Raw genomic sequence first — 27,567 nt, forward strand, 5'->3', positions numbered from 1 at the left:
AATAGATTCATTCACGTTTCTATATTTTGCCTAAAGAGACTTCCACGAAAACCCTTTATTCTATGTTTAGGAGCTTCCATAATTAAATCCTTGTGTTTCAATGGCGTAAAAAGGAGAATGAACGTCAGGTACGTAAGCTCCAAAAATGTATAGAAAAGGTGCTCATGTGAAAGCACCTTAGAAGCAGCCATGCGGATCTCCCTAAGTAATCCTCCAACAACCCACAGAAAAAAAACCACAATCAACAGTCTAAATTTCGTTACCAGAAATTGATCACTGGATCCAAAATAGATCTGGAAAAAAGGTTGATTTTTGATCATTTATTTCTATAAGAAGGAGATTCAAACGTACACAAAGAGTATTAATAAACCTGGAGAGACCCTATTAGTGTTATGTTTTAAGTGATTGACAGAGTCGTTGAAAGAATGAGCCTCTGATGACTTTTCTATCTGTTTTTCTTCTGTGAATGCTTGGATAAAAATGTTACAATAAATAAATTAATATATCTGATGTAACATGAAAACATCTCTTGTTGTCTTTGCCTGTTTCTTTTGAAGGTAAGCATTCCTGTAGTATTGGCCAAACAGGAAGAGAAAAGAAGACATGTAGACCACTCGTGCATACTGCATCCAAAGGGGAAAGTCACAGCCATAGACGAATGCTCTTAAACCAAGAACCACAGCTGAGACAAACTGTGCCTATAAAGTGTAAAGAAATCTTGAAATTCTTTCGCTCAATGTTCAATAATAAAAATTGAGTATGACAAACCATCTGAAGAATAGTGAGGTACTTTTCCCAACAGAGATACTTTTGGACTTTTGGATCGCAAGCAGCCAGAGCATAGTACAGGTACATGGCAACATGTATGAAGCTGTTGACCATTGCAGCAAAAAAAGCTGCAGTCATTTGGTTGCAATAAAAGGATAATGTAACTTAGCAATCAAGTTGTGTATCTATAAGAAGCTAGTTATTACCTGAGCCACCGGGAACCCATTTCACTCCTATCCGCCAGAGCATGAACATAGTCGAGTGATGATAAACGTGGAGAAAAGTCAATTGCTGCCATTTTTTCGCATCACTAAATAGATGGTGTCCACCATCTCAACCAAACGAGAAAAATAGTACCACCACAAGGCTGATGCGATCTATGCCGAGTAATTTGAACATTTTTAAAAACCAAATTAAATATTGAAACATTGCTCGCATATAAATTTCATCGCCCAACATTTCGATTCAAAATTCAAAATATTTTATCAAATTATTTCGTCTGCTAGATTGATGTATGGGCTTCTATGCGCTGCTGGTAGATTGCACAAACTTCGAATCTGTTGGCTTTTTTTTTTCTTAAATGTCGGCTGACCAATCTAATGCATTACTTTGTTCTATCGAATGCGATATCCTTTGCGGTTGGTAGTAATGGCAACAATCAATTCTCGTTGAAGCACATGCTACTGAAGTTTCCATCGTCCGATTAGGTGAGAATAATTTCCCCCTCAGTGTTCCTATGCAAATAATAGGAAATTTTAAACATTATGTTCACTGAAACAAACATGGGAAACCATGTTTGTTTTAGTTCACAAGTGAATAAGGGAAACAAATCTGACTGAAACAAACATGGTTACCCATGTTCGTTTCATTTCAGAAGGGAATATGTCACATAAAACTGACTGAAACAAACATGGTTACCCATGTTCATTTCATTTCAGAAGACAATATGTGATATAAGTGACTGAAACAAACATGGTTACCCATGTTCGTTTCATTTCAGAAGAGAATGTGAGAAATAAAACTGACTGAAACAAACATGGTTACCCATGTTCGTTTCATTTCATTACACAGTAAAATAAACTAATCTGACTGAAACAAACATGGTTACCCATGTTCGTTTCATTTCAGAAGAGAAGAAGGGAAATAAGACTGATTGAAACAATCATGGTTGTGCATGTACGTTTCAAATAGTCTTGAATAAATAGAAAACAGAGAGAGAAAATAAAACCATACTGCCCTGCATAGACGAATCAGGCGTATAAAAATGAAATGAATGCCCATATGATAACCTGCATCTGTTTACCATCCAGTTACATTGCTAAATTGGAAATATGAGTCAAAGAGAAACAAAGTCAAAGATTACTGTAACAAAATTGCGTTAGAAAAGTATTACCTACGTTCTGGAAACACTGGTGACTGCTGAATACTGACTGTTGTGATAGTGAAGGTGAAGCTGATATGATGACGACGGCGATGCAGTGGTGACGTCTTGTTCCCTTCAGTTTTTTATATCATTTGCCTGTTGCCAAATTTTCACATTACAACTACTAAAACAAATCGGTTAATAATAATAGTTGTTAATAATCAATAAGTTCAATTGTTTAATAAAACAAATTTGAATTCAAATGTATTAAACTATGAATAATAACATTTCAGATGTAGCCTTCAATGAACTCGCGAGCATACGTCAATGGCTTAACCGGACTTCATAGAATGTTAATAAAACAAATGACTAACGACAGCCGCCCTAGCCCTTTCTAAATAAACACAAGTTACAAATTAACTAAACCAATCTTTCAGCACAAAAAATACCTCAAACAATACACTTTTGCATGGAGAATCCCACTCTAACAAAATGTCACCCAAAATAAGAAAATTCGCGACACAGGAGGGTCCCTAAGTTCACCAACCAATCACAGGCCGACTTTTGTGACCGAAATTTGAATTTTGATGAAACAAATACATATATAAAATTAACAAAGAAACCAACAGTTTTGCAAACAAACCTGGGACACGTAGTTTTAGACGGCGAATGACATGAAAAAAAAAATAAAAAAAAAAAAACGAAAAAGTTTCCGTTTCAGCACGAAAAAATTCCCCCCAATTCGCAGCCAATCACCACCCGGCTGGAAACCCTGGAAAAACAATTAACAGTTTGGAGCTCATAATGAGATAACTACGGCATAACCTTCTAGTTTTACTAAAATATTCACACTCTAACATCACAAAATTACATCTTCACAATAATGTATTACAAGTACATCCCTTTGTCCATAACAAAACAGGAAAACTTAGTGTCGCAGGTCAAATGATAGCTTGCATCACTAGAATGTTTCCAACAACAAACAATATCGAAATAATTGTAAGATGACAAACAGAGAACCCCCCCCCCACCCAAAAAACCCCAAAAAACCACAGATAAATACAAAGAAACACAAAACAACTTGTTCAAATTGCAGATTGTATTCAAAATACGAAAAAAAGATGACAGAAAATCTAAATGAAACAGCTTGGAATAACCAAAGATCAGACACCATTTTTAGTTACACTCGAATCCGAAACACATTTCTTCTTATGCCACTTGCAAACGGTTTCATAATCTGCGGAATTCTTCGACACAGGAGTTAACTATGAAAACAAACAAATAATCACATTCACAAAATCAACCCAAAATTTAATCACCAATCAAGAAACTTACTAGAATTTTCCCGCTAAAAGACAAGCCCAAATACATCTGCTCTCGGAAGATCGTCACCTTTGCATCCCTTACCTGAAGACGGTAAATGTAATTACCATTCAGATTTTCAAACTGCGAAACATCACCATTCCAGACATCGAAGACAAACTATACAAAAAAAGCCAAAGAGATAAAAAACAAATCACATGAAAAGAAAAGGACAAACTCACTGTTTCACCAGGCAAACAGGAACTATCGTACACTAAAACTTCTTTCTTGGATTTCTCAGAATGCGAAAAAATAATGACTTCATTGCTGGAATCTTTAACGATGCAATCAAGATCTGAAACACAGCATTTCAATAAAACAAATAAACCGAAATAGATTTTAAAAAAAAACCTGACCTATAACGGTGTTATGCTTCAAATCCTTAGCATCCCTCAAACTAGTAATAGGAATAGGATAATGACGAGTCACCACTGGATCACTATCCATTAGATAAATCTAGAGCGTACCAAACAAGAGTTAATCAAAGAAAAAAAAAGAAATTCAAAACTCACCTCTGTAAAAACAGAAAATTCCACCTGCAAAGCCAACATAGGTAGATTGTGTACGGGTCCTTTGTATTCTTTCAGTCGGCATTTGCTCAACGTGTAAGTTTTACCTTCTTCAAGAAGATTCTCAAACTTACTACAAAGATTACGATAAATAACCCCCTTGACGCATTTGACCCCATCGGAAAAAATCACGTCCATATGATTATTATTGGAAACAAACGTCTTTCTAATAAGCTGCGCCGTGGTCGTCCAACTGATACAAAAAAATCAGCCATCAATCACTAACACCCAGTGCACTACAATTTAACACCTACTTTGACAAATCAATAACCAAATCCCTAATCAAATGCGTTTGGGAAGGAGCCACTTTTCGTTTTTTTGACATGGATCCAACGCTCACTCCATTACCATCCTCTACCAAATCTCCATCGCGGTCAAACTCATCTTTTCGCACCAAAGCGGTTTCTTCTACAACGTCTTCCAAGGAAGACAAGTCACTTACAGACAACATCACAGTCGGAGATATGCGAACTATACTGACACCAACACTCACGGAACTCCCATTTATACTCCAACCATAACTCAACGCATTGAATACGTTCTACAAATTCCCTTATTTAATGATCTCATTTACAAAGAATATGATGCACAAGTAGTCGTTTTCCTTGCGAAATCAACGCTCCAATAATGACAAGGACATTTAACATGAAACACCAAATCACCCCCAGGGATTCTGTCTTCATCCCGTAGCTATTGAGGAAAACAGAAATTGGTTTAATATGGAATTTTGGTAACAACCAAAAGCTGAAGCGAACAAGACGTCACCATTGCATCGCCGTCGTCACCATATCAGGTTCGCCATCAGAACGGTCAGTACTCAACAATCAAAAGTGTTTTCACAACGTAAGTAATACTTTTTTAACGCAATTTTGTTACAGTAGTCATTGGCTTTGCTTCTCTTTGACTCAAATTTCCCATTGAGCAACATAACTGGATGACAAACACATGCCGGTTATAGTATGTTAATTCATTTCACTTTCAAACCACTCATTCGTCTATTCAAGGCAGTAGGGTTTTATTTTCTCTCTCCCTCTTTTTTTTTTAATTCAAGACTATTTTGAAACTGACATGGATAGCCATGTTTGTTTCACTAAGTTTAATGTTCCGAAATCTCTTTCGGAATGAAACGAACATGGGAAACCATGTTTGTTTCAGTCAGTTTTATTTTCCACAAAAGAATCTGTGACTGAAATAAACATGGTTTTTGCAAGGTTGAAAAGGCGTTTTCGGTTTTTAAAAATGCGTTTCTGGTCCTAACCGAAGAACCGTTCCACGAAGCCATGTAAACAAATGGTTGAGCGACATTAGCTTGGGTTCCGTTGAGTTCTGTTTGGTTTGGTTAGTTCTCGGGTTCCCTGGACGTTCTGCTGCCCTTAAACGTTCTTGCTCCTACCATTCTGGCTCTCGCCAAATACGCAAAAAAAACAGTAGCTTACTTATTATTTGCCTTTCTGGCCCGTTTTCCCCACCGTTCCGGCCCTTATTTTCGGTTCCCTTATGGCCCAATTATTTCCCTTTCTGCCCTTAACGAACAAAACGAGAAAACCAATGAATGTAGGGGTTATTACCAGCAAACTAATGAAACAGTTTCAATTTTCCAACATAGCATTGCATAATTTAGGTCCATATAGCATTACCTTGTGTTTAGTTTAAAGCGTTCGTCCATATTACGTTAGTTTGTGTTAAGTTAATAACGTAGAAGAATACCGTTCGTCCACATTGCGTTAGTTTGTGCAGAGTTGATATAGCGTAGAATAATCTAATTAAGTAAAAGTTCAACTATTCAACGCTATTTACTTAACACAAACTACCGCAATATTGACTTAAATTATGTAATGCTATGATAGAATAGTCCAATAATGTCTCTTATTTCCTATACCACCTCTTTTCCAATTGTTTTCCCTATTTTTCCCCGTTCCGTTCTCCGTTCCCTTCAGAAAGGGAAACAATGGGGCCAGAAGAGTACAAAAAATAAGGGCCGGAACGGTGGGGAAAACGGGCCAGAAAGGCAAATAATAAGTAAGTTACTTCTTTTTTTACGTATACGGTGAAGGGCAGAATGATAGGGGCCATAATGTTTAGCGGCAGAACGAGAATGGTATGGGCCATAATGTTCAGGAGCTACGACTGTTCGATACAGCTTGCCACCGTTTACATCTTATTTATTCGACAAAAATTGGCAGGTCAACATTGAGTTCTGGTTCAGAAGTAAAAAGGTTACACAGAAAAGGCCAAAATAGTTACAAGGAAACCGGCAAGTGAAAACGGTTCTGGGCTTACTGGGCAAAAGCGTAGGGCCATACCCAACATGGGCAAGAACAACCGATATATATCCAATTGACTGACAATGAGTGAAACCTATCTGCTTTCTTACATGGTACGTGCAGGGCAGGACTTGGCTATCCCCCAGTTCACAAGAATGTCACATAGACGCAATTGTTCTGCTACAAATCAAAGAAAAAGCGATCTCAGGTGGCGTTCGCGGAACCAATCTGTCAGCAATATAACAATTGCAACGCTCGTCCCTGCTGCGCGTGACATTGCTGGGCAACAAACGCCTTCACGTCTACTGAACTTGCCCCCGTCTTCTATTGAGACTCCTCCCGCACAATCGCATCAAGGTAAATAATCCTGCAGGAAAACTACAACCATGTATCACATAACGGGTATCAAAGACGCCGGTTTGAGGCATTCATCATTTCGTATCTCTCATATCCTTTTCATAGAGGAAGCATTGCCTGGAACTTCTTCTGAATTGCCAAACCAGATTATCTCAAGTGGCTCTCTGCAATCTACAACATGGCGAGAAGGACAAGAAGACGAACTGTTTCAACCAGGTATTCTGCCCATATATGATCACGATGTTCCTTCCTTCAAATTATAGACTTCATCATTCTAAAGGCCGTTCCCAACTGCTGCATGCTGTACACACTGATTTTCTAGTCCCTATGAGCCACGAAGCATCGACCAACACGTCTCTCGGATATATCCTTCACCACCAACAGGAAATCAGTAGCAATCCTACATTTCCTCGACTACCAGAACCAATTGGTACACCTGCACACAATTCTCCTTTTTTTATAATACCAAAATACATATAGTATTTGACTTATTTATCAAGACTAATTTCCATTCACGGTAACAGGACATTCAGACGTACAACCGCTTCCTATGTCTCTGTCGTCTATGGGGAATCCGTCGCTTACACGAAACCATCCATCACCATCTGGCTGGGACGTCCAAAACCCGCTTTTCTCCACAGATGGAAATACCCAAGCGACTGCATGGTTCAATTCCCCCATGCATCGATTACAGACAACCCATAGCAGCGTTGCGCACGTTGAGTCAACACTTCCTCCGTCATTCAATGCCGCGGCTGCATTTCAAGGTAACACAGACAGTTTCCATCTGCGTTCCTCGCGTTATTCTTCTACTGTTACGATGTTATACTTACTCATCACGGTCACACCTTTATTAGAACGGTCACATTCACAACAGCTTGCTACGCCACGACTGAGTACCGACCAACCGCTTCCTTTGAGCAATCAACCATTCTTATTCAACCTGCCCGTTCAAAGCCCGTTTAACTCCGCGCACGTCAATGCCCGGCATGGTTCTTCCATGCTTCAACTGCAAACGAATCAAGATACTATTGCGCACATTAGACCAACAACGTTTACACCATCCAATACCGCACGGGCATTGCAAGGTAACATTGTTCGTTCAATAAGAATGCTTTGCAATGTTTCTCCAATGTCACTATTCTTATCTCAAACTCTTTATCTACCTAGCAGAACGTTCAGAAATGCAAAGGTATCCTACACAACAGCTGCCAAATCTGAGAGAACGTTCAGCAGGACCATTGCACGGTATCCCGCTCTTGAGTTCGGAACAACCCTGTTTCCGGCCAAACCAGCCACCTGCATCCAACGAACCTGCCCGACATCCGTCTATCCCCATAGATACCAATGCTCAGGCGGAAGCATGGGTACGTTCTCCGATGTTCCAACCGCAAATACTTCACCGCACTGATGCTGTTCACGTTAGACCACCACCGCCTGCGTCATCTAGTACCACAGAGGCATTGAAAGGTAACATACTTAATTTCCATAAAAATATTCATCTGCAATGTACTTTCATCCTATTTCTTCAATGCCACTATGCTTATCCCAAACTCGCTTCTACGTACCAGGACTTTTACAACCGCAAACGCATCCTACACGACAGCCGTCAAACTTGAGAACACGCTCATCCGCACTACCGCATGGTATACCGCTGCCTCATTCAGGACGGTCCTGTTCCCGGCCGAACCAACCATCTGCATCCTGCGAATCTGGCGAACATCCGCTCATCCCCCCGGATGCCAAGGCCCTAGCGGAGGCATGGCTACGTTCTCCAATGTTCCAACCGCAAACTACCCAGCGTCCAGATGCTCGCCAAGTTAGGCCAGCTCCGCCTGTGACATCCAGTACCGCGCCTTCATTACAAAGTAACACGATCGACTTCCGTGAATGTACCCTTCAAATTCCTTTACTGGCAATGACTCAATCTTTATCGAAAACTGTGTGAATGTGACAGGACAACCGACCAGACCATCGTATGGTATGTCGATGCCGTCTTCAGGACGGCCCTATTCCCAGCCAACCCAACCATCTGCATCTAAGGAACCTGCCCGACATCCCCTTACCCCCGAGGATGCCAATGCCCAGGCGAATGCACGGCTACGTTCCCCTGTATTCCAAACTTCAACAGCCCAGTGCCCTACTGTCCACGTTGGACCAACACTAACTGCGCAATCCAAAACGGAGCTTGTATCGCAAGGTAACGCAAACAGTTTTCAAATGACATTTTTACATTCCAAATGGTTTATATTCCTGTTTCTAGGAGGCGAACCACAGCCTTATCCGTTCGTTGCTGTACAGGACGCTGTGCTTTCAGATTTTACTGGAACAGCTACATCCTATGGTACTTATATTTCTTTTCATATCTTACCATTCCCTTGATGAACTTTCACATCCACAGTGCATTCTGCATCCACGCACACTGCAGGGGAAGAACGTGCCAATCCCCGGGTACCCTTCCGCAGTTCCCCAGGTATCAAATATTACAGCCTCTCTAACGCTAATTCACGCATGTTTCCACGTCATATCTCACATACATATATTTGAATTTTTATGTAATTATATGCATACACATTTGAAAACGACAAGTTAATTAGGAAATCCAACTCGTTTCCAAATTTACAGTATGTACATCTGAACCACCGACCCGACGACAGCCAGCTCAATCTTCTGGTGAATCAATTACCTCACCTGCACAAGGTAATGCTTACAAAATAGCCTTGTATTTCACTTTATTTAGTATTATTACACGTGTTTGACTCCCTCGAATGCTTCCACATTTACAGATGGCATGTTTGGACCACCGAAGCGCCCACAGCCGGCTCAAACGTCCGGGGGATCACTAACCTCATCTAACTCGGGTAAGGGTTCCAAAATAACTTTGTGTTTAACTGTATTAATATCTAACCGACTTCATTCGTAAATGCAAATCATGGGATTCGATATAATAATAAAATTTATTCTTCCTGATTTGCAGACGGATGCGTGCAGCCATTAACACCGAGAGGCCCGTCACTTGCCGATATTCACGAGCCCACCATCCAGCAGCTTAAGCAGTTCGAACGCGATCCTGTCACCGCCCTCGTCTCCTTGGCAATCAACTCTGGTCACAACCGCTTCCGGGCTGCTTCTCGCCTCTACAGCAATAGCAACACACTGGACTTAGAGGAAACCGACACCCTACAGATCCTCCAAACGATTGCGGAAGAGATGGAAGCTGGATTTACAGATGACGGCCAAAATCCGCGCGCTCGGATCGTGAAAACATTTCAACACGCCGTCGATCTCAAAGCTCAACTATTCGGCTGCGCCAGTTGCGGTATCCGAACCTTCCAGATGGGTACGGAGGAGTCGGCCCTCTACCACAACGTCGACCTCCTGCAACTCCCCAAACTCCAGCTTAGCCCTGACGAGGTCGGACGACTCACTTCCGTCCCTGTCGACTTCCGGCCCGCCATCAGCCACTTCCGCTCTACGACCGGTGCGTATTTCCATCTACACCCTGAATTCGTGACCGCTGCTAGGGATGAGACGGGCAGCGTAACGTGCGAGACGGCCAAGCTCTGCGCCGGCTGCTGGTACCACTTGGGCAAACGACAGCCAACCATCCCGCCGCTCTCCATCGCAGCCGGCATCGACTTCGGGGTGCCCAGCCGCATCGGACTGCCTCCACTTCGCCTGGCCGAGCAGTACGTCATCGCTCGGGCTCGGCTTTATGCTTCAATCATCAAACTGACCGGGGCCACCAGCGCACAAAGGCATTCCGCCAGGCAAGGCCACGTCATTGCCTTCCCACAGCCAGAATCCGCGGAACTCGTCGCGGAACAGGCTCGAGCTACAGATGATACAGGGGAAGGGACCTACCCCCGTGCCGATGGCTTGCCCGCTTTCATTAGCATCGCCTTCATCGGTGCCAAGGCGCAGTGGGATGCTCTGGTGCCCGACAGGTTCCGGCACATCCACGAGATGCACGTACGCACGGACGTCGTCTTCTCATGGCTCCGGGCGCTGAAACACTTGAACCACTTCTACACCAACATCACCATTGACGACACGCCCGAGATGGAAGTGATCCTGGAACACATAGCGGACGACCTGATCCAGCACGCCCGGATCGTTTCTGATGACGTCGGAATTGCCGTAGAACGGTTGGCCACCGCCGAACGAGAGCAGCCAATCGCTCCCATGCACGGACAAGAGCCAGAAGAGGACATAGAGCTACCACAGAGCGCTCAGCTGCCGGCCGTCTTCCTCGGCAAATCGGCCCACCCCACGAGCGACCGAGGTGGTCCCGCCGTGCAGGTGCTCCAGAGCCTCCGCGACACCCTTTCCAGCGGTCCGGCAACAGACGAAAGGAGCGACAGCAACGGTGGTGGCTATGGAGGTAACCTAATTATCTACTTATTGTATTCCATACTGCACTTCTCTTCCGCTTTCCTTTCAGCACAATCTAATTTTTGCTTGACTTTTCAAACAGAAATCGGATCAGTTGCTGATCCAGAAACGCAACCCGACGTAGCAGAAGAAGAGGCGAGTGCAGAGAGACACGAGCACGCTCGAATAGACATTCCAGATGTCCGACGTCACCAGCCCATGTCTGAGTTCGAAGGCAACGACCGGCTCCTATACTCCGCCTTCCCCTTTTTGTTCCTCCTGGGTTCCGGACTACGGAAGCCTGGTTCCGTACCACACCGCGACTGCCGCCACATGCTCTTGCAGTTTACCTGCAACTTCGCGACCTGCCACCGGTTCCTTTTCTGCCTCTTCGACCAGCTGCAGCGGCACGCTGCAACACGAGCGGTAACCACCCGATTCAAGAACAACCCGGAATCGCTGGAGAAGCTCCAAGCTTGGGTGGCCGACCCCGCTTTCCTGAAAGACCTAGCCAGGGCGGCCCGAAACCCACAATCAAAGTCGGCCAGAACCCTGGTAGCCCGGGTAACGCCACACATCAAGACCACCAGCAGCAACGTCCCGTACAGCACGGCCCAGAGAAAAGCTTCCATGCAGCATCTCTACGCCCTGACTCAGCATTTCGGGATGCCAAGCATCTTTTTAACGTACGCTCCCGACTTTGCCAGCGGTGTCCTCAACCTCCGCCTGTCTCTTCCTTCAATCAACAACGTCGAGCTACCGGCTTCGGACGACGGCATCCTGGAGGCCCTCCGGCAGCAGCTGGACATCCATCAGAACATCCGTCTCTCCCAGGGTAAGTTCCAACGCTCTCGCTTTCTATCCTATCTTAAATATAAATTACTTTACATATCAATTCTTCCCCTTTGCCTCCCCTCATTATACAGCCTGCCTCAATGAGAGGCTCGCCTCCAACCCCGTGGCCATGGGCGAGTTCTTCCGCCTTCTTACCAACAGCATCTTCACCATCTTGGTTGGGCTGAAGCCGGACGGGCTGGCCAGGTACACTCCAGAACTGCCATCCAGGAAGGTGGGCCTTTTTGGAGTGCCTCTTGCCTCGTTCGGCGTCGTGGAGGAGCAGGCAAGAGGTACGCCTCACTGCCACGCCATCGTATGGGGTGGTTTACCGCCCAGCCTCTTGCAGTCCGTAGCAGGCGCACCACGACTCCTAAACATCATAGCCGGTCTCCTGGACAGGATGGTGACGGCCGAGCTGGAACCAGAGACGATCGCCCAGCACCTGCTCAGCCAGTTCAACGGTAACCGACTCGGACGCGTCGCGACATTCATCGCCCATTGCCCCATCAACGAGCCCCGGGAGTTCACCGAAGACGTTCAACGCGCGGCATCCTTCGCCAACCTCCACTCACACACCACAACTTGCCATAAAGGAACCCAAGGGAAGATCTCCTGCCGACTCGGACGGCCCGGCCCGGCGCGGAGAAAACCCACGTCGTCCAGCTGCTCCCATACAGGGATCCTCAGACCACCAAGGTCCTCTACGAAATCTTGTTCGAACCGAAGCCTCCGTGCATCGACTCCCTGCCCTGCCGGAACTTTTCGCGCACACCCGTAGCCCAGAGAGATACCAACCTCCACTTCTGGGAACTGCAGCGGCGCATCCGGCCCGTGGACGACGAGAGTCTCAAACAGGTAAGCCGGCGTCTCCCATTTCTCAGCTCTTTATCGTTTTCCATGTCTATTAAATAAGAATTAACACTTCCCACACATGACACTTAATCATGCTGCTCTCCTCTACCTTGCTCGCCTTCCTACCCCCAGATGCTGAACCCTGACCTGCTGGAGCAGGTGAGCTTGCTCACGGACGAGCAGCAAGACAGATTCCTGAAGGCTTTTGCAACACGCAACGGCATGGTTGTCGAGTTCAACCCCGTCATGACGGCGCTGCTGGGCTGCAATTCCAACGTGAGTATCTTGGGGAGCGACGCACAGGCGAAAGCCATCATGTGCTACCTCCTCAAATACATCACCAAGCCGCCCTGCGAACTCAGCCACACCCTTGCCCTCATCCACAACGCCCGGAGGACCGTCGAGAACTTCCCATCAACGGCCGAGGATACAGGGACGGAGCGCAGGACGGCAATGCACTTCTTGACCCGCGTCGTCAACCAGCTAACCAGCGCAGTGGAGGTTTCTGCCCCGGTCGCCTCCCTCGCTCTTCTCGGCATGCCCTCAGAAATCTGCAGTCACGGGTTCCACCTGCTCTTTGTCCACGCCGCCCTCGCCTACGTCCTAAAGAAGGGCCGCCACCAGGAGACAATAGACGCCTTCGATGACCTCCAAGGGTAAGTGAAGTTTTATTTAACCCCCTCTCACTTGCAGCTCTGTCTTGCCGGTAAAAAAAAGGCCGTAGTAGCTAGTGCCCGCGTTTACATTTAAATAACATGCCTCCACCCTATCTCTCTCTCTCTCTAACCTTCTTTTAGTGGCGGACTCTCTTCTGACGACGAGCCCCTCACACCACCGACTACGAGCTGCTTGGAACAGGACGAAGATCCGGAGGAGCTCCTCGAGGACGACCAAGGAACGGAGCCACCGTATGTCGTGGAAACCAGCCGGAATGCCGAGCCGGCGGAGGACGACGACGCCCACGTTACGGCAACCGTCTACTCCAGTGGCAAGGAGAAGAAAGCCGTCACGCAGGCGGAGCACTACGCTTACCGCGGGGAAACGCTCCTACACTACTCACCTTACGAGTACGCCGCCACGATACTCATCGTGCAAAAACCCCTCGGAAAAAGCAAGCAACGTCCTCCGCCAGGTAGCGGCGGCCACGGCTTGGCCTCCTCTGCGGATCATAACGGCAGTGACCTGGACGAAGAGAACGCACCCGCTGCCACCGGACTCGGATCAATGCAAGGGAGGACGCCCAACGCCACCTTCCCTTTCCATCCCGCGCACCCACTCTACGACAGCCACCACCAGCAGATCCGGTCCAAGTTCAGAGTACCGGTTCTCATCCACGGCCCGCCCAAACCGCCTCCACCCAAACCGACCCACGCAACCGACGAATGGAGGACAGCCGCTCGCGCCTTCGCCCAGTACATGCTGCTGGTGTACCGGCCATGGCTGGATGAGGGCGGAACGCTGCCGGGGCCGCTGACATGGACGGCGCTTTGCGACTTCATGCGCGATCTCCAGTTCGGCCGAATCCAGGAAAACGGCAGCCGGTCGGGCCCTACTCCGCTGGACAATGCGCGCAGACGCTGGATCGAAAATTCGGCCCAAGGTGAGCCCAATTTTGACAATCCTTTCCCTTCCTTCTTCTTTTCAAAAAAGCCCTCCCTGATGCGACCGTCTTGCTCTATCAACACACCCCCGCGCCCGGCTTTAGCGACACCATCCAATTACTTACCATCATCTTCCTCTCCATACTATTCTTCTCAGGTTTGCGCATCTCCGCGGAGCAAAGGATCGCCAACCAGCTCCACCGGAATAGGAAGGCCACCAAGTGGGCTAATCCGGACGACCACTCCGGGAACATGATGCCTACCCGGAACCCCACTGAACAGCCTGAAGAGGGCAACAGGATCGAAGACGAGGCCCAACACCTCATCGACATGGCGCGAGTGGAAGCCGCCCTAGACGACCCGGAAAACCTGGCCAACTTCAAGCAGCGTCAATACAACGAGGATACGGAAAATTCGCTGCGCCAGGTTTTGGCGGGTCTGGCTCGTCGCCAGGGGCCCCAACGAACAAGTCCTCTACAGGCTGCATCCATGATCAACGCGGGACGACCGGAGACCGCTCCGACCACCAGGAGCGTTCTCAAGGCACTTCAGGCCGACGTGACGGACTCCGGTTCATCCAGAGAAGACGACGACATCGTCCTCCTCGGACCGGAGCGGCAACAGCAGCCAGCAGGCGACCCTATCCAACAGAACGCACCACTCAACAGCCAACAGGCGGCTGTCATGAGTCTGTGCACCCTCTTCTTCCAGGAGAAAGTGCAGCACGGCCGCGGAGCCGGTTCACGATTGCAGCCTCTCCGCCTCCTCGTCCACGGCGGCCCTGGAACAGGTAAGTCCTTCCTCACGAAGCGGATCCAAGAGCGCGCCGAAGAGATGGGGCTGCAAATCGCCTGCATGGCGCTCACCGGCATCGCGGCCGGCATCATGCCTCAAGGTACCACTTGCCACCATCGGTTAGCCATCCGGTGCGGCACCACCCACCGCCGGCCACCTCCCCTCTCACGAGAGAAGCTACTTCAGCTCCAGTGCAAGATTCAGCAGGAGTCCCTCGCCATGGTCATCATCGATGAGGTCTCCTTCGTCACCCCGGAGATGCTGGACATCATCGCTGGGAGGCTCGCCGAAATCACGGGCGTAGAATCCATCGACCAAGCGCCTGCCGACGCTTCAGCTCCTACTGCTGAACCGCTGGCTATTGTCCTGATGGGAGACTTCTTCCAACTACCGCCCGTGCCCCCCGACACCCTCTTCACGGCCATCATCAACCAGTTCGTTCGGGAGACGGACATCAACAAGGCCACCTCCCATTTTAGAGGTGACTCCCAGACGAGACAGCGTGGAGCCCACTTCTTCAGCACCTTCCGGAAAATCGAGCTCACTCAGGTAAGCAAAGCCACTCTTCTCTTTTTTGCTTCCGTACAATTTTACGAACTTAAGCAACACATAAAACCACTTCACCAATGCAGCAAATGAGAGCAGCGGAGGACACCCGGCATATTGCCATGCTAGAACAGATGAGGACACCCGCTCTAGGGATCCCACGCATCCAGCTAAGCGACATCGCCCACCTGAAAACCCTTTCCCGCGCGGATGTCCTCGCAGATCCGGAATGGACCGCCGCACCCATCGTCGTCACCAGCAACAGCGAGCGGCAGCACATCAACCGGCTCCAATCCGCAAAATGGGCGGCATGGAAAGGGGTGCCACGCATCATTTGGCGTCTCGAGATCGGCGGAGAGCTCGCCGCTCACCTACCTCCACGAGTCAGGGAACGCATCTACGTCGAGTACCCTCAATTCACCGGCAGCTTCGTTCACGGCGCTCCAGGGTATCTGACAAGCAACATCAATCCAGGTAAAACACTCCAAACGATTTATTTTCTTATTTTCGTACGCTTTTAGCTGCATGCTGAATGATCTCCTTCCGTTCCTTGCTGCCATATCAACGCACCCGTTACCAAATGAAATGAAATCAGGCTAATATTCCCTAAACACTATTTTTGTCCCGCGCAGCGAGGGGGCTTTCCAACGGGACTGCCGTACTCTTCGAAAGCATCGAGCTGGATCCTCGCGAAGACGCCGACCGTGTCTGCAACGATATTGCTACGGTACCAGAGAACACCAACGTCGTCCTAACCTACCCGCCGCTCCACATCAACGTCGCCGTGCCCGGTGCGAACCCCGCCGACTTCGTCGAGAAAACCCTGGAGCCCGGACGCGTCGTCATCCCCGTACCTAGAGTCAGCAAGTGGGAGCCAGTGAATATCAAGCTGCCGGGCCGCCGTCAAGCTGACACCTTCCACTACCGGCCGCACGGCGTGGAGCAGCGCTTCGCCGTCACGGTGCACAAGATCCAAGGACAGACCTGCAACAAGGTCATCCTACAGCTCAACAAGCGCTCCTTCATGCCGCACCTGACGTTCAGCATGCTCTACGTCGCGCTGTCCAGAGTGAGGACAAGCGAAAGCATCCGCCTCATGCCATCCCACCCGACTGGACCCGGCCTAGGCTACCTCCAGACCCTTAAACCCACCGAGGACTTGCTCACCTGGCTCGAAGGATTCGACCCTGACGACGGCACCGACAGTGCGTGGAACATCGCTCGTGCAAAAGAAGCACACGCCCGGAAGCAGCTCTCTCCAGCAACCAGAGACCCCAAATGTAAGTGCATCTTTTTACTTCATGTTATTATCTTAATCTACGATGCATTCTTCCAACATTACGGCAGCTAAAATCGCAAATACAACCACCACCGAGTCGGCTACCGCGAATCCGGATTCCACACCCCGAAGAACGCCAAACAAGCGAAAACGAACGTCAGGTAACGTACTCAAATGCAGCCCGTAGAGTACCGCATGAATCCCGCTACAAAGCTGTTCCTTTGTCTGCTCAACGTATGTTTATTTAAAAGACTGCCATTTTTTGTCCAATAGATGAAGCCACTGCTAGACCTCCCAGCACTCCTTAGTGCGCCATCACCGATTGCAAACGATCCTCGGATAAATAGAAACTGCGCTAATCAACCAGCATACTGCAAAAGATAAGTTCACCCTTCATCCTGTCGCTTTACATCTATCATAATCCATACCTTCACATTCAAAATTTTAACATACAATCTCCATTTCCCATATACTTGGCATAACTATTCATTTTCTATCTTCGTATTTGTACCTCTCGCCCCTTGCTTTACCCCCTAGCAAATAACAAAGTGTAACACTAACTTACTACTTCCCAGACAACTTGCCTATTTTCTCAGTTTCTCCAACTTTCCTACCTAAATACGCATACATTTCTTCTTCCCTCATTTCTATACTGTCTTCCGTTTTTAATACACCATCTTTCATATACCCCATTAGTCTTTCCTTCACCATTTGTACCACCTTCTTCTGATATCTCGAAGCGCACTTAATACACACTTTTCCCCCTGCAAATTATACGCCTGGCCTTTATGTACCACCGTCCATTACAAGTGGTACTAACTCTCGCCTCAGCCTACGAACCAAGAAAGGTGTCTAGGCAAGGGCACGGTGGCAGTTCCCAGTGGCGCTCAACTATGAACAAAAGCAATTATGTCCCTGAGTGTAAATATTGAAATACTTTAGTATTTTAATATTACCGAAGGTATTACCGGATTTATGCCCGATTAATTTACAATACGGGCACAAAAAAAAGAGGAGGAAAGATAAGGGGGAGGCAAGGGGGAGGGACAAGGGGGAGGGACGAGGAGGGAAAGGAGCTGCACCCAGACCAAAACCGGGTTCCGGAGAAATTCGGCGGAAAAAAGGCGGCAAAATTCATAAGAACCGTTTATAAAATTCGGGGAAACGGGCCTTTTTCCGCTGAAATTTTAGCGCACTGTCGCCATGTTTGACCGTGAATAACTTTTGTACGTCAAATCGGATCGCCCTACGAATGGGAAAATGACATATTAAGCCGGGCAGGAGCAGCTGGACCGTGAAATCCGCGTGAAAATCAGACATGCCGAAACCGGCCGAGTCAGCTACCGGAAGGAGCGGTCGCACGGCTCCTCATCGGGTACCGCTGGATAGAGCGCAATCACGCGATGGAAGCTATCGAAAAATTTTCGCGATCCGACGCACCGTTCAGCCGCTATGAATTTTTGAAAATTAATTCCGAACGCGGCTGCGCTTTTGACGTCGAATTCCTAGAATTGGCAGGTAGAGGCCCATCATCATTTTTCGAGCTTTAAAAATCGTTTGCGGCCGAACGGTGTATCCGATCACGGCGGGACCTTCACCATCGGAACGAACTCGACGAGCCGCATCCAATGATACCGGTTTCGTGATCATTCGTGACCGAAAAAATATTTGGATAGAAAAAATCCCATGGGGGTTGGACGCAATGGGATAGACGAGCCAGGCACTTGTGGGAGTCGGGGAATTGGTGTGAACGGGCAAAAAAATCATAACTCCCGAACGGTACCGTTGCTAGCGCTGACATTCATACTGCCGGAATCAGCGTGAGCCAACGCATCGAACGGTGCCCAACCCGTCATGATTAAAAAACATAAAAAATACAAGAAGGGAAGAAGGTCAGCGGGGGTCAAGCAATGAACCAGGGCCTAACTGCTCCATTTTCCAAAAAACCAAACAAAAGTTTACAAACATGCACGCCAATCTCGGCAGCGGATCGTCGCACGCACCTTCAACAGCCACCAATGAACGCGGCTCGTTTTCACCATCATTTTGTTTCACAATTCCAGATTTAATTTACACGAAGGTATTGTGCTATGCACGTCTTGTTTAAATACTTTAGTATTTTAATATTACCGAAGGTATTACCGGATTTATGCCCGATTAATTTACAATACGGGCACAAAAAAGAGGAGGAAAGATAAGGGGGAGGCAAGGGGGAGGGACAAGGGGGGAGGGACGAGGAGGGAAAGGAGCTGCACCCAGACCAAAACCGGGTTCCGGAGAAATTCGGCGGAAAAAAGGCGGCAAAATTCATAAGAACCGTTTATAAAATTCGGGGAAACGGGCCTTTTTCCGCTGAAATTTTAGCGCACTGTCGCCATGTTTGACCGTGAATAACTTGTGTACGTCAAATCGGATCGCCCTACGAATGGGAAAATGACATATTAAGCCGGGCAGGAGCAGCTGGATCGTGAAATCCGCGTGAAAATCGGACATGCCGAAACCGGCCGAGTCAGCTACCGGAAGGAGCGGTCGCACGGCTCCTCATCGGGTACCGCTGGATAGAGCGCAATCACGCGATGGAAGCTGTCGAAAAATTTTCGCGATCCGACGCACCGTTCAGCCGCTATGAATTTTTGAAAATTAATTCCGAACGCGGCTGCGCTTTTGACGTCGAATTCCTAGAATTGGCAGGTAGAGGCCCATCATCATTTTTCGAGCTTTAAAAATCGTCTGCGGCCGAACGGTGTATCCGATCACGGCGGGACCTTCACCATCGGAACGACCTCGACGAGCCGCATCCAATGATACCGGTTTCGTGATCATTCGTGACCGAAAAAATATTTTGATAGAAAAAATCACATGGGGGTTGGACGCAATGGGATAGACGAGCCAGGCACTTGTGGGAGTCGGGGAATTGGTGTGAACGAGCAAAATAAATCATAACTCCCGAACGGTACCGTTGCTAGCGCTGACATTCATACTGACGGAATCAGCGTGAGCCAACGCATCGAACGGTGTCCAACCCGTCATGATTAAAAAATATAAAAAAATTCAAAGAGGAAAGAAGGTCAGTGGGGGGTCAAGCAATTAACAAGGGCCTAACTGCTCCATTTTCCAAGAAAACCAAAGAAAAGTTGACAAACATACACGCCAATCTCGGCAGCGGATCGTCGCACGCACCTGCCATAGCCACCGATGAACGCGGCTCGTTTTCACCATCATTTTGTTTCACAATTCCAGATTTAATTTACACGAAGGTATTGTGCTATGCACGTCTTGTATTACCGAAGGTATTACCGGATTTATGCCGAAAAATAAGCATACATGAGGAAAAAAAAGAGGAGGAAATATAAGGGGGAGGCAAGGGGGAGGGACAAGGGGGAGGGACGAGGAGGGAAAGGAGCTGCAGCCAGACCAAAACCGGGTTCCGGAGAAATTCGGCGGAAAAAAGGCGGCAAAATTCATAAGAACCGTTTATAAAATTCGGGGAAACGGGCCTTTTTCCGCTGAAATTTTAGCGCACTGTCGCCATGTTTGACCGTGAATAACTTGTGTACGTCAAATCGGATCGCCTTACGAATGGGAAAATGACGTATTAAGCCGGGCAGGAGCAGCTGGACCGTGAAATCCGCGTGAAAATCAGACATGCCGAAACCGGCCGAGTCAGCTACCGGAAGGAGCGGTCGCACGGCTCCTCATCGGGTACCGCTGGATAGAGCGCAATCACGCGATGGAAGCTGTCGAAAAATTTTCGCGATCCGACGCACCGTTCAGCCGCTATGAATTTTTGAAAATTAATTCCGAACGCGGCTGCGCTTTTGACGTCGAATTCCTAGAATTGGCAGGTAGAGGCCCATCATCATTTTTCGAGCTTTAAAAATAGTTTGCGGCCGAACGGTGTATCCGATCACGGCGGGACCTTCACCATCGGAACGAGCTCGACGAGCCGCATCCAATGATACCGGTTTCGTGATCATTCGTGACCGAAAAAATATTTGGATAGAAAAAATCCCATGGGGGTTGGACGCCATGGGATAGTCGAGCCAGGCACTTGTGGGAGTCGGGGAATTGGTGTGAACGGGCAAAAAAAATCATAACTCCCGAACGGTACCGTTGCTAGCGCTAAAATTCATACTGCCGGAATCAGCGTGAGCCAACGCATCGAACGGTGCCCAACCCGTCATGATTAAAAAACAAAAAAATACAAGAAGGGAAGAAGGTCAGCGGGGGGTCAAGCAATGAACCAGGGCCTAACTGCTCCATTTTCCAAGAAAACCAAACAAAAGTTTACAAACATGCACGCCAATCTCGGCAGCGGATCGTCGCACGCACCTTCAACAGCCACCAATGAACGCGGCTCGTTTTCACCATCATTTTGTTTCACAATTCCAGATTTAATTTACACGAAGGTATTGTGCTATGCACGTCTTGTCGTCCTTGTCTAGGTTTCAATATTGGAAAATCATTCTTTGAGTGTATTCAATTCAGTTTCGTATTAAAACGTCAACGGCCATACCACGCAGAAAAAACCTGGTCTCGTCAGCTCCCAGAAGTTAAGCTGCGTCGGGTCCCGTTAGTACCTAGAAGGGTGACCGCTTGGGAATACGGGATGCTGTTGGCATCAAACGTTTTATAACCAGCAAGAGTTTCGAAAATGAATCAAAGTTTTAGTTAAAACCATCTCGTGGTGAATTTTGATACTTTATTAAACGCCATCTAGGGTTGAATTTTGATAATTCATCTCGTACACACTGATAGCTATTTTTTAAACACCAACAAGGGAAGTGTAGAGTGTTTTATTACCAGCAGTGACTTTACCGATGAATGTGAATTTCTATTTCATAGAAAAATAGTGGCTCAACGAACACGATGGTTACCAGTCCAATATCCTTAATTATAGAAATTAATCGTCCTTGTGTAGGTTTCAATGTTGGAAAATCATTCCTTGAGCGTATTCAATTCAGTTTCGTATTAAATTCTTGAATTTCTATTTCATAGAAAAATAGTGGCTCAACGAACACGATGGTTACCAGTCCAATATCCTTAATTATAGAAATTAATCGTCCTTGTGTAGGTTTCAATGTTGGAAAATCATTCCTTGAGCGTATTCTATTCAGTTTCGTATTAAATTCTTGAATTTCTATTTCATAGAAAAATAGTGGCTCAACGAACACGATGATTACCAGTCCAATATCCTTAATTATAGAAATTTATCGTCCTTGTCTAGGTTTCAATATTGGAAAATCATTCTTTGAGTGTATTCAATTCAGTTTCGTATTAAAACGTCAACGGCCATACCACGCAGAAAAAACCTGGTCTCGTCAGCTCCCAGAAGTTAAGCTGCGTCGGGTCCCGTTAGTACCTAGAAGGGTGACCGCTTGGGAATACGGGATGCTGTTGGCATCAAACGTTTTATAACCAGCAAGAGTTTCGAAAATGAATCAAAGTTTTAGTTAAAACCATCTCGTGGTGAATTTTGATACTTTATTAAACGCCATCTAGGGTTGAATTTTGATAATTCATCTCGTACACACTGATAGCTATTTTTTAAACACCAACAAGGGAAGTGTAGAGTGTTTTATTACCAGCAGTGACTTTACCGATGAATGTGAATTTCTATTTCATAGAAAAATAGTGGCTCAACGAACACGATGGTTACCAGTCCAATATCCTTAATTATAGAAATTAATCGTCCTTGTGTAGGTTTCAATGTTGGAAAATCATTCCTTGAGCGTATTCAATTCAGTTTCGTATTAAATTCTTGAATTTCTATTTCATAGAAAAATAGTGGCTCAACGAACACGATGGTTACCAGTCCAATATCCTTAATTATAGAAATTAATCGTCCTTGTGTAGGTTTCAATGTTGGAAAATCATTCTCTTGAGTGTATTCAATTCAGTTTCGTATTAAAACGTCAACGGCCATACCACGCAGAAAAAACCTGGTCTCGTCAGCTCCCAGAAGTAAAGCTGCGTCGGGTCCCGTTAGTACCTAGAAGGGTGACCGCTTGGGAATACGGGATGCTGTTGGCATCAAACGTTTTATAACCAGCAAGAGTTTCGAAAATGAATCAAAGTTTTAGTTAAAACCATCTCGTGGTGAATTTTGATACTTTATTAAACGCCATCTAGGGTTGAATTTTGATAATTCATCTCGTACACACTGATAGCTATTTTTTAAACACCAACAAGGGAAGTGTAGAGTGTTTTATTACCAGCAGTGACTTTACCGATGAATGTGAATTTCTATTTCATAGAAAAATAGTGGCTCAACGAACACGATGGTTACCAGTCCAATATCCTTAATTATAGAAATTAATCGTCCTTGTGTAGGTTTCAATGTTGGAAAATCATTCCTTGAGCGTATTCAATTCAGTTTCGTATTAAATTCTTGAATTTCTATTTCATAGAAAAATAGTGGCTCAACGAACACGATGGTTACCAGTCCAATATCCTTAATTATAGAAATTAATCGTCCTTGTGTAGGTTTCAATGTTGGAAAATCATTCCTTGAGTGTATTCAATTCAGTTTCGTATTAAAACGTCAACGGCCATACCACGCAGAAAAAACCTGGTCTCGTCAGCTCCCAGAAGTTAAGCTGCGTCGGGTCCCGTTAGTACCTAGAAGGGTGACCGCTTGGGAATACGGGATGCTGTTGGCATCAAACGTTTTATAACCAGCAAGAGTTTCGAAAATGAATCAAAGTTTTAGTTAAAACCATCTCGTGGTGAATTTTGATACTTTATTAAACGCCATCTAGGGTTGAATTTTGATAATTCATCTCGTACACACTGATAGCTATTTTTTAAACACCAACAAGGGAAGTGTAGAGTGTTTTATTACCAGCAGTGACTTTACCGATGAATGTGAATTTCTATTTCATAGAAAAATAGTGGCTCAACGAACACGATGGTTACCAGTCCAATATCCTTAATTATAGAAATTAATCGTCCTTGTGTAGGTTTCAATGTTGGAAAATCATTCCTTGAGCGTATTCAATTCAGTTTCGTATTAAATTCTTGAATTTCTATTTCATAGAAAAATAGTGGCTCAACGAACACGATGGTTACCAGTCCAATATCCTTAATTATAGAAATTAATCGTCCTTGTGTAGGTTTCAATGTTGGAAAATCATTCCTTGAGTGTATTCAATTCAGTTTCGTATTAAAACGTCAACGGCCATACCACGCAGAAAAAACCTGGTCTCGTCAGCTCCCAGAAGTTAAGCTGCGTCGGGTCCCGTTAGTACCTAGAAGGGTGACCGCTTGGGAATACGGGATGCTGTTGGCATCAAACGTTTTATAACCAGCAAGAGTTTCGAAAATGAATCAAAGTTTTAGTTAAAACCATCTCGTGGTGAATTTTGATACTTTATTAAACGCCATCTAGGGTTGAATTTTGATAATTCATCTCGTACACACTGATAGCTATTTTTTAAACACCAACAAGGGAAGTGTAGAGTGTTTTATTACCAGCAGTGACTTTACCGATGAATGTGAATTTCTATTTCATAGAAAAATAGTGGCTCAACGAACACGATGGTTACCAGTCCAATATCCTTAATTATAGAAATTAATCGTCCTTGTGTAGGTTTCAATGTTGGAAAATCATTCCTTGAGCGTATTCAATTCAGTTTCGTATTAAATTCTTGAATTTCTATTTCATAGAAAAATAGTGGCTCAACGAACACGATGGTTACCAGTCCAATATCCTTAATTATAGAAATTAATCGTCCTTGTGTAGGTTTCAATGTTGGAAAATCATTCCTTGAGTGTATTCAATTCAGTTTCGTATTAAAACGTCAACGGCCATACCACGCAGAAAAAACCTGGTCTCGTCAGCTCCCAGAAGTTAAGCTGCGTCGGGTCCCGTTAGTACCTAGAAGGGTGACCGCTTGGGAATACGGGATGCTGTTGGCATCAAACGTTTTATAACCAGCAAGAGTTTCGAAAATGAATCAAAGTTTTAGTTAAAACCATCTCGTGGTGAATTTTGATACTTTATTAAACGCCATCTAGGGTTGAATTTTGATAATTCATCTCGTACACACTGATAGCTATTTTTTAAACACCAACAAGGGAAGTGTAGAGTGTTTTATTACCAGCAGTGACTTTACCGATGAATGTGAATTTCTATTTCATAGAAAAATAGTGGCTCAACGAACACGATGGTTACCAGTCCAATATCCTTAATTATAGAAATTAATCGTCCTTGTGTAGGTTTCAATGTTGGAAAATCATTCCTTGAGCGTATTCAATTCAGTTTCGTATTAAATTCTTGAATTTCTATTTCATAGAAAAATAGTGGCTCAACGAACACGATGGTTACCAGTCCAATATCCTTAATTATAGAAATTAATCGTCCTTGTGTAGGTTTCAATGTTGGAAAATCATTCCTTTGAGTGTATTCAATTCAGTTTCGTATTAAAACGTCAACGGCCATACCACGCAGAAAAAACCTGGTCTCGTCAGCTCCCAGAAGTTAAGCTGCGTCGGGTCCCGTTAGTACCTAGAAGGGTGACCGCTTGGGAATACGGGATGCTGTTGGCATCAAACGTTTTATAACCAGCAAGAGTTTCGAAAATGAATCAAAGTTTTAGTTAAAACCATCTCGTGGTGAATTTTGATACTTTATTAAACGCCATCTAGGGTTGAATTTTGATAATTCATCTCGTACACACTGATAGCTATTTTTTAAACACCAACAAGGGAAGTGTAGAGTGTTTTATTACCAGCAGTGACTTTACCGATGAATGTGAATTTCTATTTCATAGAAAAATAGTGGCTCAACGAACACGATGGTTACCAGTCCAATATCCTTAATTATAGAAATTAATCGTCCTTGTGTAGGTTTCAATGTTGGAAAATCATTCCTTGAGCGTATTCAATTCAGTTTCGTATTAAATTCTTGAATTTCTATTTCATAGAAAAATAGTGGCTCAACGAACACGATGGTTACCAGTCCAATATCCTTAATTATAGAAATTAATCGTCCTTGTGTAGGTTTCAATGTTGGAAAATCATTCCTTGAGTGTATTCAATTCAGTTTCGTATTAAAACGTCAACGGCCATACCACGCAGAAAAAACCTGGTCTCGTCAGCTCCCAGAAGTTAAGCTGCGTCGGGTCCCGTTAGTACCTAGAAGGGTGACCGCTTGGGAATACGGGATGCTGTTGGCATCAAACGTTTTATAACCAGCAAGAGTTTCGAAAATGAATCAAAGTTTTAGTTAAAACCATCTCGTGGTGAATTTTGATACTTTATTAAACGCCATCTAGGGTTGAATTTTGATAATTCATCTCGTACACACTGATAGCTATTTTTTAAACACCAACAAGGGAAGTGTAGAGTGTTTTATTACCAGCAGTGACTTTACCGATGAATGTGAATTTCTATTTCATAGAAAAATAGTGGCTCAACGAACACGATGGTTACCAGTCCAATATCCTTAATTATAGAAATTAATCGTCCTTGTGTAGGTTTCAATGTTGGAAAATCATTCCTTGAGCGTATTCAATTCAGTTTCGTATTAAATTCTTGAATTTCTATTTCATAGAAAAATAGTGGCTCAACGAACACGATGGTTACCAGTCCAATATCCTTAATTATAGAAATTAATCGTCCTTGTGTAGGTTTCAATGTTGGAAAATCATTCCTTGAGTGTATTCAATTCAGTTTCGTATTAAAACGTCAACGGCCATACCACGCAGAAAAAACCTGGTCTCGTCAGCTCCCAGAAGTTAAGCTGCGTCGGGTCCCGTTAGTACCTAGAAGGGTGACCGCTTGGGAATACGGGATGCTGTTGGCATCAAACGTTTTATAACCAGCAAGAGTTTCGAAAATGAATCAAAGTTTTAGTTAAAACCATCTCGTGGTGAATTTTGATACTTTATTAAACGCCATCTAGGGTTGAATTTTGATAATTCATCTCGTACACACTGATAGCTATTTTTTAAACACCAACAAGGGAAGTGTAGAGTGTTTTATTACCAGCAGTGACTTTACCGATGAATGTGAATTTCTATTTCATAGAAAAATAGTGGCTCAACGAACACGATGGTTACCAGTCCAATATCCTTAATTATAGAAATTAATCGTCCTTGTGTAGGTTTCAATGTTGGAAAATCATTCCTTGAGCGTATTCAATTCAGTTTCGTATTAAATTCTTGAATTTCTATTTCATAGAAAAATAGTGGCTCAACGAACACGATGGTTACCAGTCCAATATCCTTAATTATAGAAATTAATCGTCCTTGTGTAGGTTTCAATGTTGGAAAATCATTCCTTGAGTGTATTCAATTCAGTTTCGTATTAAAACGTCAACGGCCATACCACGCAGAAAAAACCTGGTCTCGTCAGCTCCCAGAAGTTAAGCTGCGTCGGGTCCCGTTAGTACCTAGAAGGGTGACCGCTTGGGAATACGGGATGCTGTTGGCATCAAACGTTTTATAACCAGCAAGAGTTTCGAAAATGAATCAAAGTTTTAGTTAAAACCATCTCGTGGTGAATTTTGATACTTTATTAAACGCCATCTAGGGTTGAATTTTGATAATTCATCTCGTACACACTGATAGCTATTTTTTAAACACCAACAAGGGAA

The 27,567-nt window shown here is 45.3% G+C and overlaps 1 protein-coding gene, 9 non-coding genes and 1 pseudogene across 11 annotated transcripts; 10 read left to right on the forward strand and 1 right to left on the reverse strand.

The window, feature by feature from the left end:
- Positions 1–305: 305 nt before the first annotated feature.
- LOC123466403 (elongation of very long chain fatty acids protein 4-like) lies at positions 306–2,286 on the reverse strand. Of its 2 annotated transcripts, none has more exons than XM_045167838.1 (5): positions 2,166–2,286; positions 975–2,086; positions 769–896; positions 543–698; positions 306–460 (listed from the first exon to the last, which is right to left on the reverse strand). In XM_045167838.1, exons 2-5 carry the CDS (start codon positions 1,021–1,023, stop codon positions 446–448), a joined length of 348 nt encoding a protein of 115 aa, XP_045023773.1. In that variant the 5' UTR covers positions 1,024–2,086; positions 2,166–2,286; the 3' UTR covers positions 306–445. The 2 variants fall into 2 exon arrangements, with proteins under 2 accessions (XP_045023773.1, XP_045023772.1); XM_045167837.1 differs by having other exon boundaries at positions 306–469; positions 2,166–2,285.
- Positions 2,287–21,469: 19,183 nt separating this feature from the next.
- On the forward strand, positions 21,470–21,588 carry LOC123468309. The gene has a single exon (XR_006642185.1). It is a non-coding gene; the product is annotated as a 5S ribosomal RNA (ribosomal RNA).
- Positions 21,589–22,251: 663 nt separating this feature from the next.
- On the forward strand, positions 22,252–22,370 carry LOC123468310. The gene has a single exon (XR_006642186.1). It is a non-coding gene; the product is annotated as a 5S ribosomal RNA (ribosomal RNA).
- A 511-nt stretch (positions 22,371–22,881) lies between these two features.
- Positions 22,882–23,000, forward strand: LOC123468332 (annotated as a pseudogene).
- Positions 23,001–23,510: 510 nt separating this feature from the next.
- Positions 23,511–23,629, forward strand: LOC123468311. Its single transcript, XR_006642187.1, has one exon. It is a non-coding gene; the product is annotated as a 5S ribosomal RNA (ribosomal RNA).
- Positions 23,630–24,139: 510 nt separating this feature from the next.
- On the forward strand, positions 24,140–24,258 carry LOC123468312. The gene has a single exon (XR_006642188.1). It is a non-coding gene; the product is annotated as a 5S ribosomal RNA (ribosomal RNA).
- Positions 24,259–24,768: 510 nt separating this feature from the next.
- Positions 24,769–24,887, forward strand: LOC123468313. Its single transcript, XR_006642189.1, has one exon. It is a non-coding gene; the product is annotated as a 5S ribosomal RNA (ribosomal RNA).
- Positions 24,888–25,398: 511 nt separating this feature from the next.
- LOC123468314 lies at positions 25,399–25,517 on the forward strand. The gene has a single exon (XR_006642190.1). It is a non-coding gene; the product is annotated as a 5S ribosomal RNA (ribosomal RNA).
- Positions 25,518–26,027: 510 nt separating this feature from the next.
- Positions 26,028–26,146, forward strand: LOC123468315. The gene has a single exon (XR_006642191.1). It is a non-coding gene; the product is annotated as a 5S ribosomal RNA (ribosomal RNA).
- Positions 26,147–26,656: 510 nt separating this feature from the next.
- LOC123468317 lies at positions 26,657–26,775 on the forward strand. Its single transcript, XR_006642193.1, has one exon. It is a non-coding gene; the product is annotated as a 5S ribosomal RNA (ribosomal RNA).
- Positions 26,776–27,285: 510 nt separating this feature from the next.
- On the forward strand, positions 27,286–27,404 carry LOC123468318. Its single transcript, XR_006642194.1, has one exon. It is a non-coding gene; the product is annotated as a 5S ribosomal RNA (ribosomal RNA).
- The last annotated feature ends 163 nt before the right edge of the window (positions 27,405–27,567 follow it).

This window comes from Daphnia magna, unplaced genomic scaffold, assembly GCF_020631705.1.
Source record: "Daphnia magna isolate NIES unplaced genomic scaffold, ASM2063170v1.1 Dm_contigs335, whole genome shotgun sequence".
NCBI classification, from domain to species: Eukaryota; Metazoa; Arthropoda; class Branchiopoda; order Diplostraca; family Daphniidae; genus Daphnia; species Daphnia magna.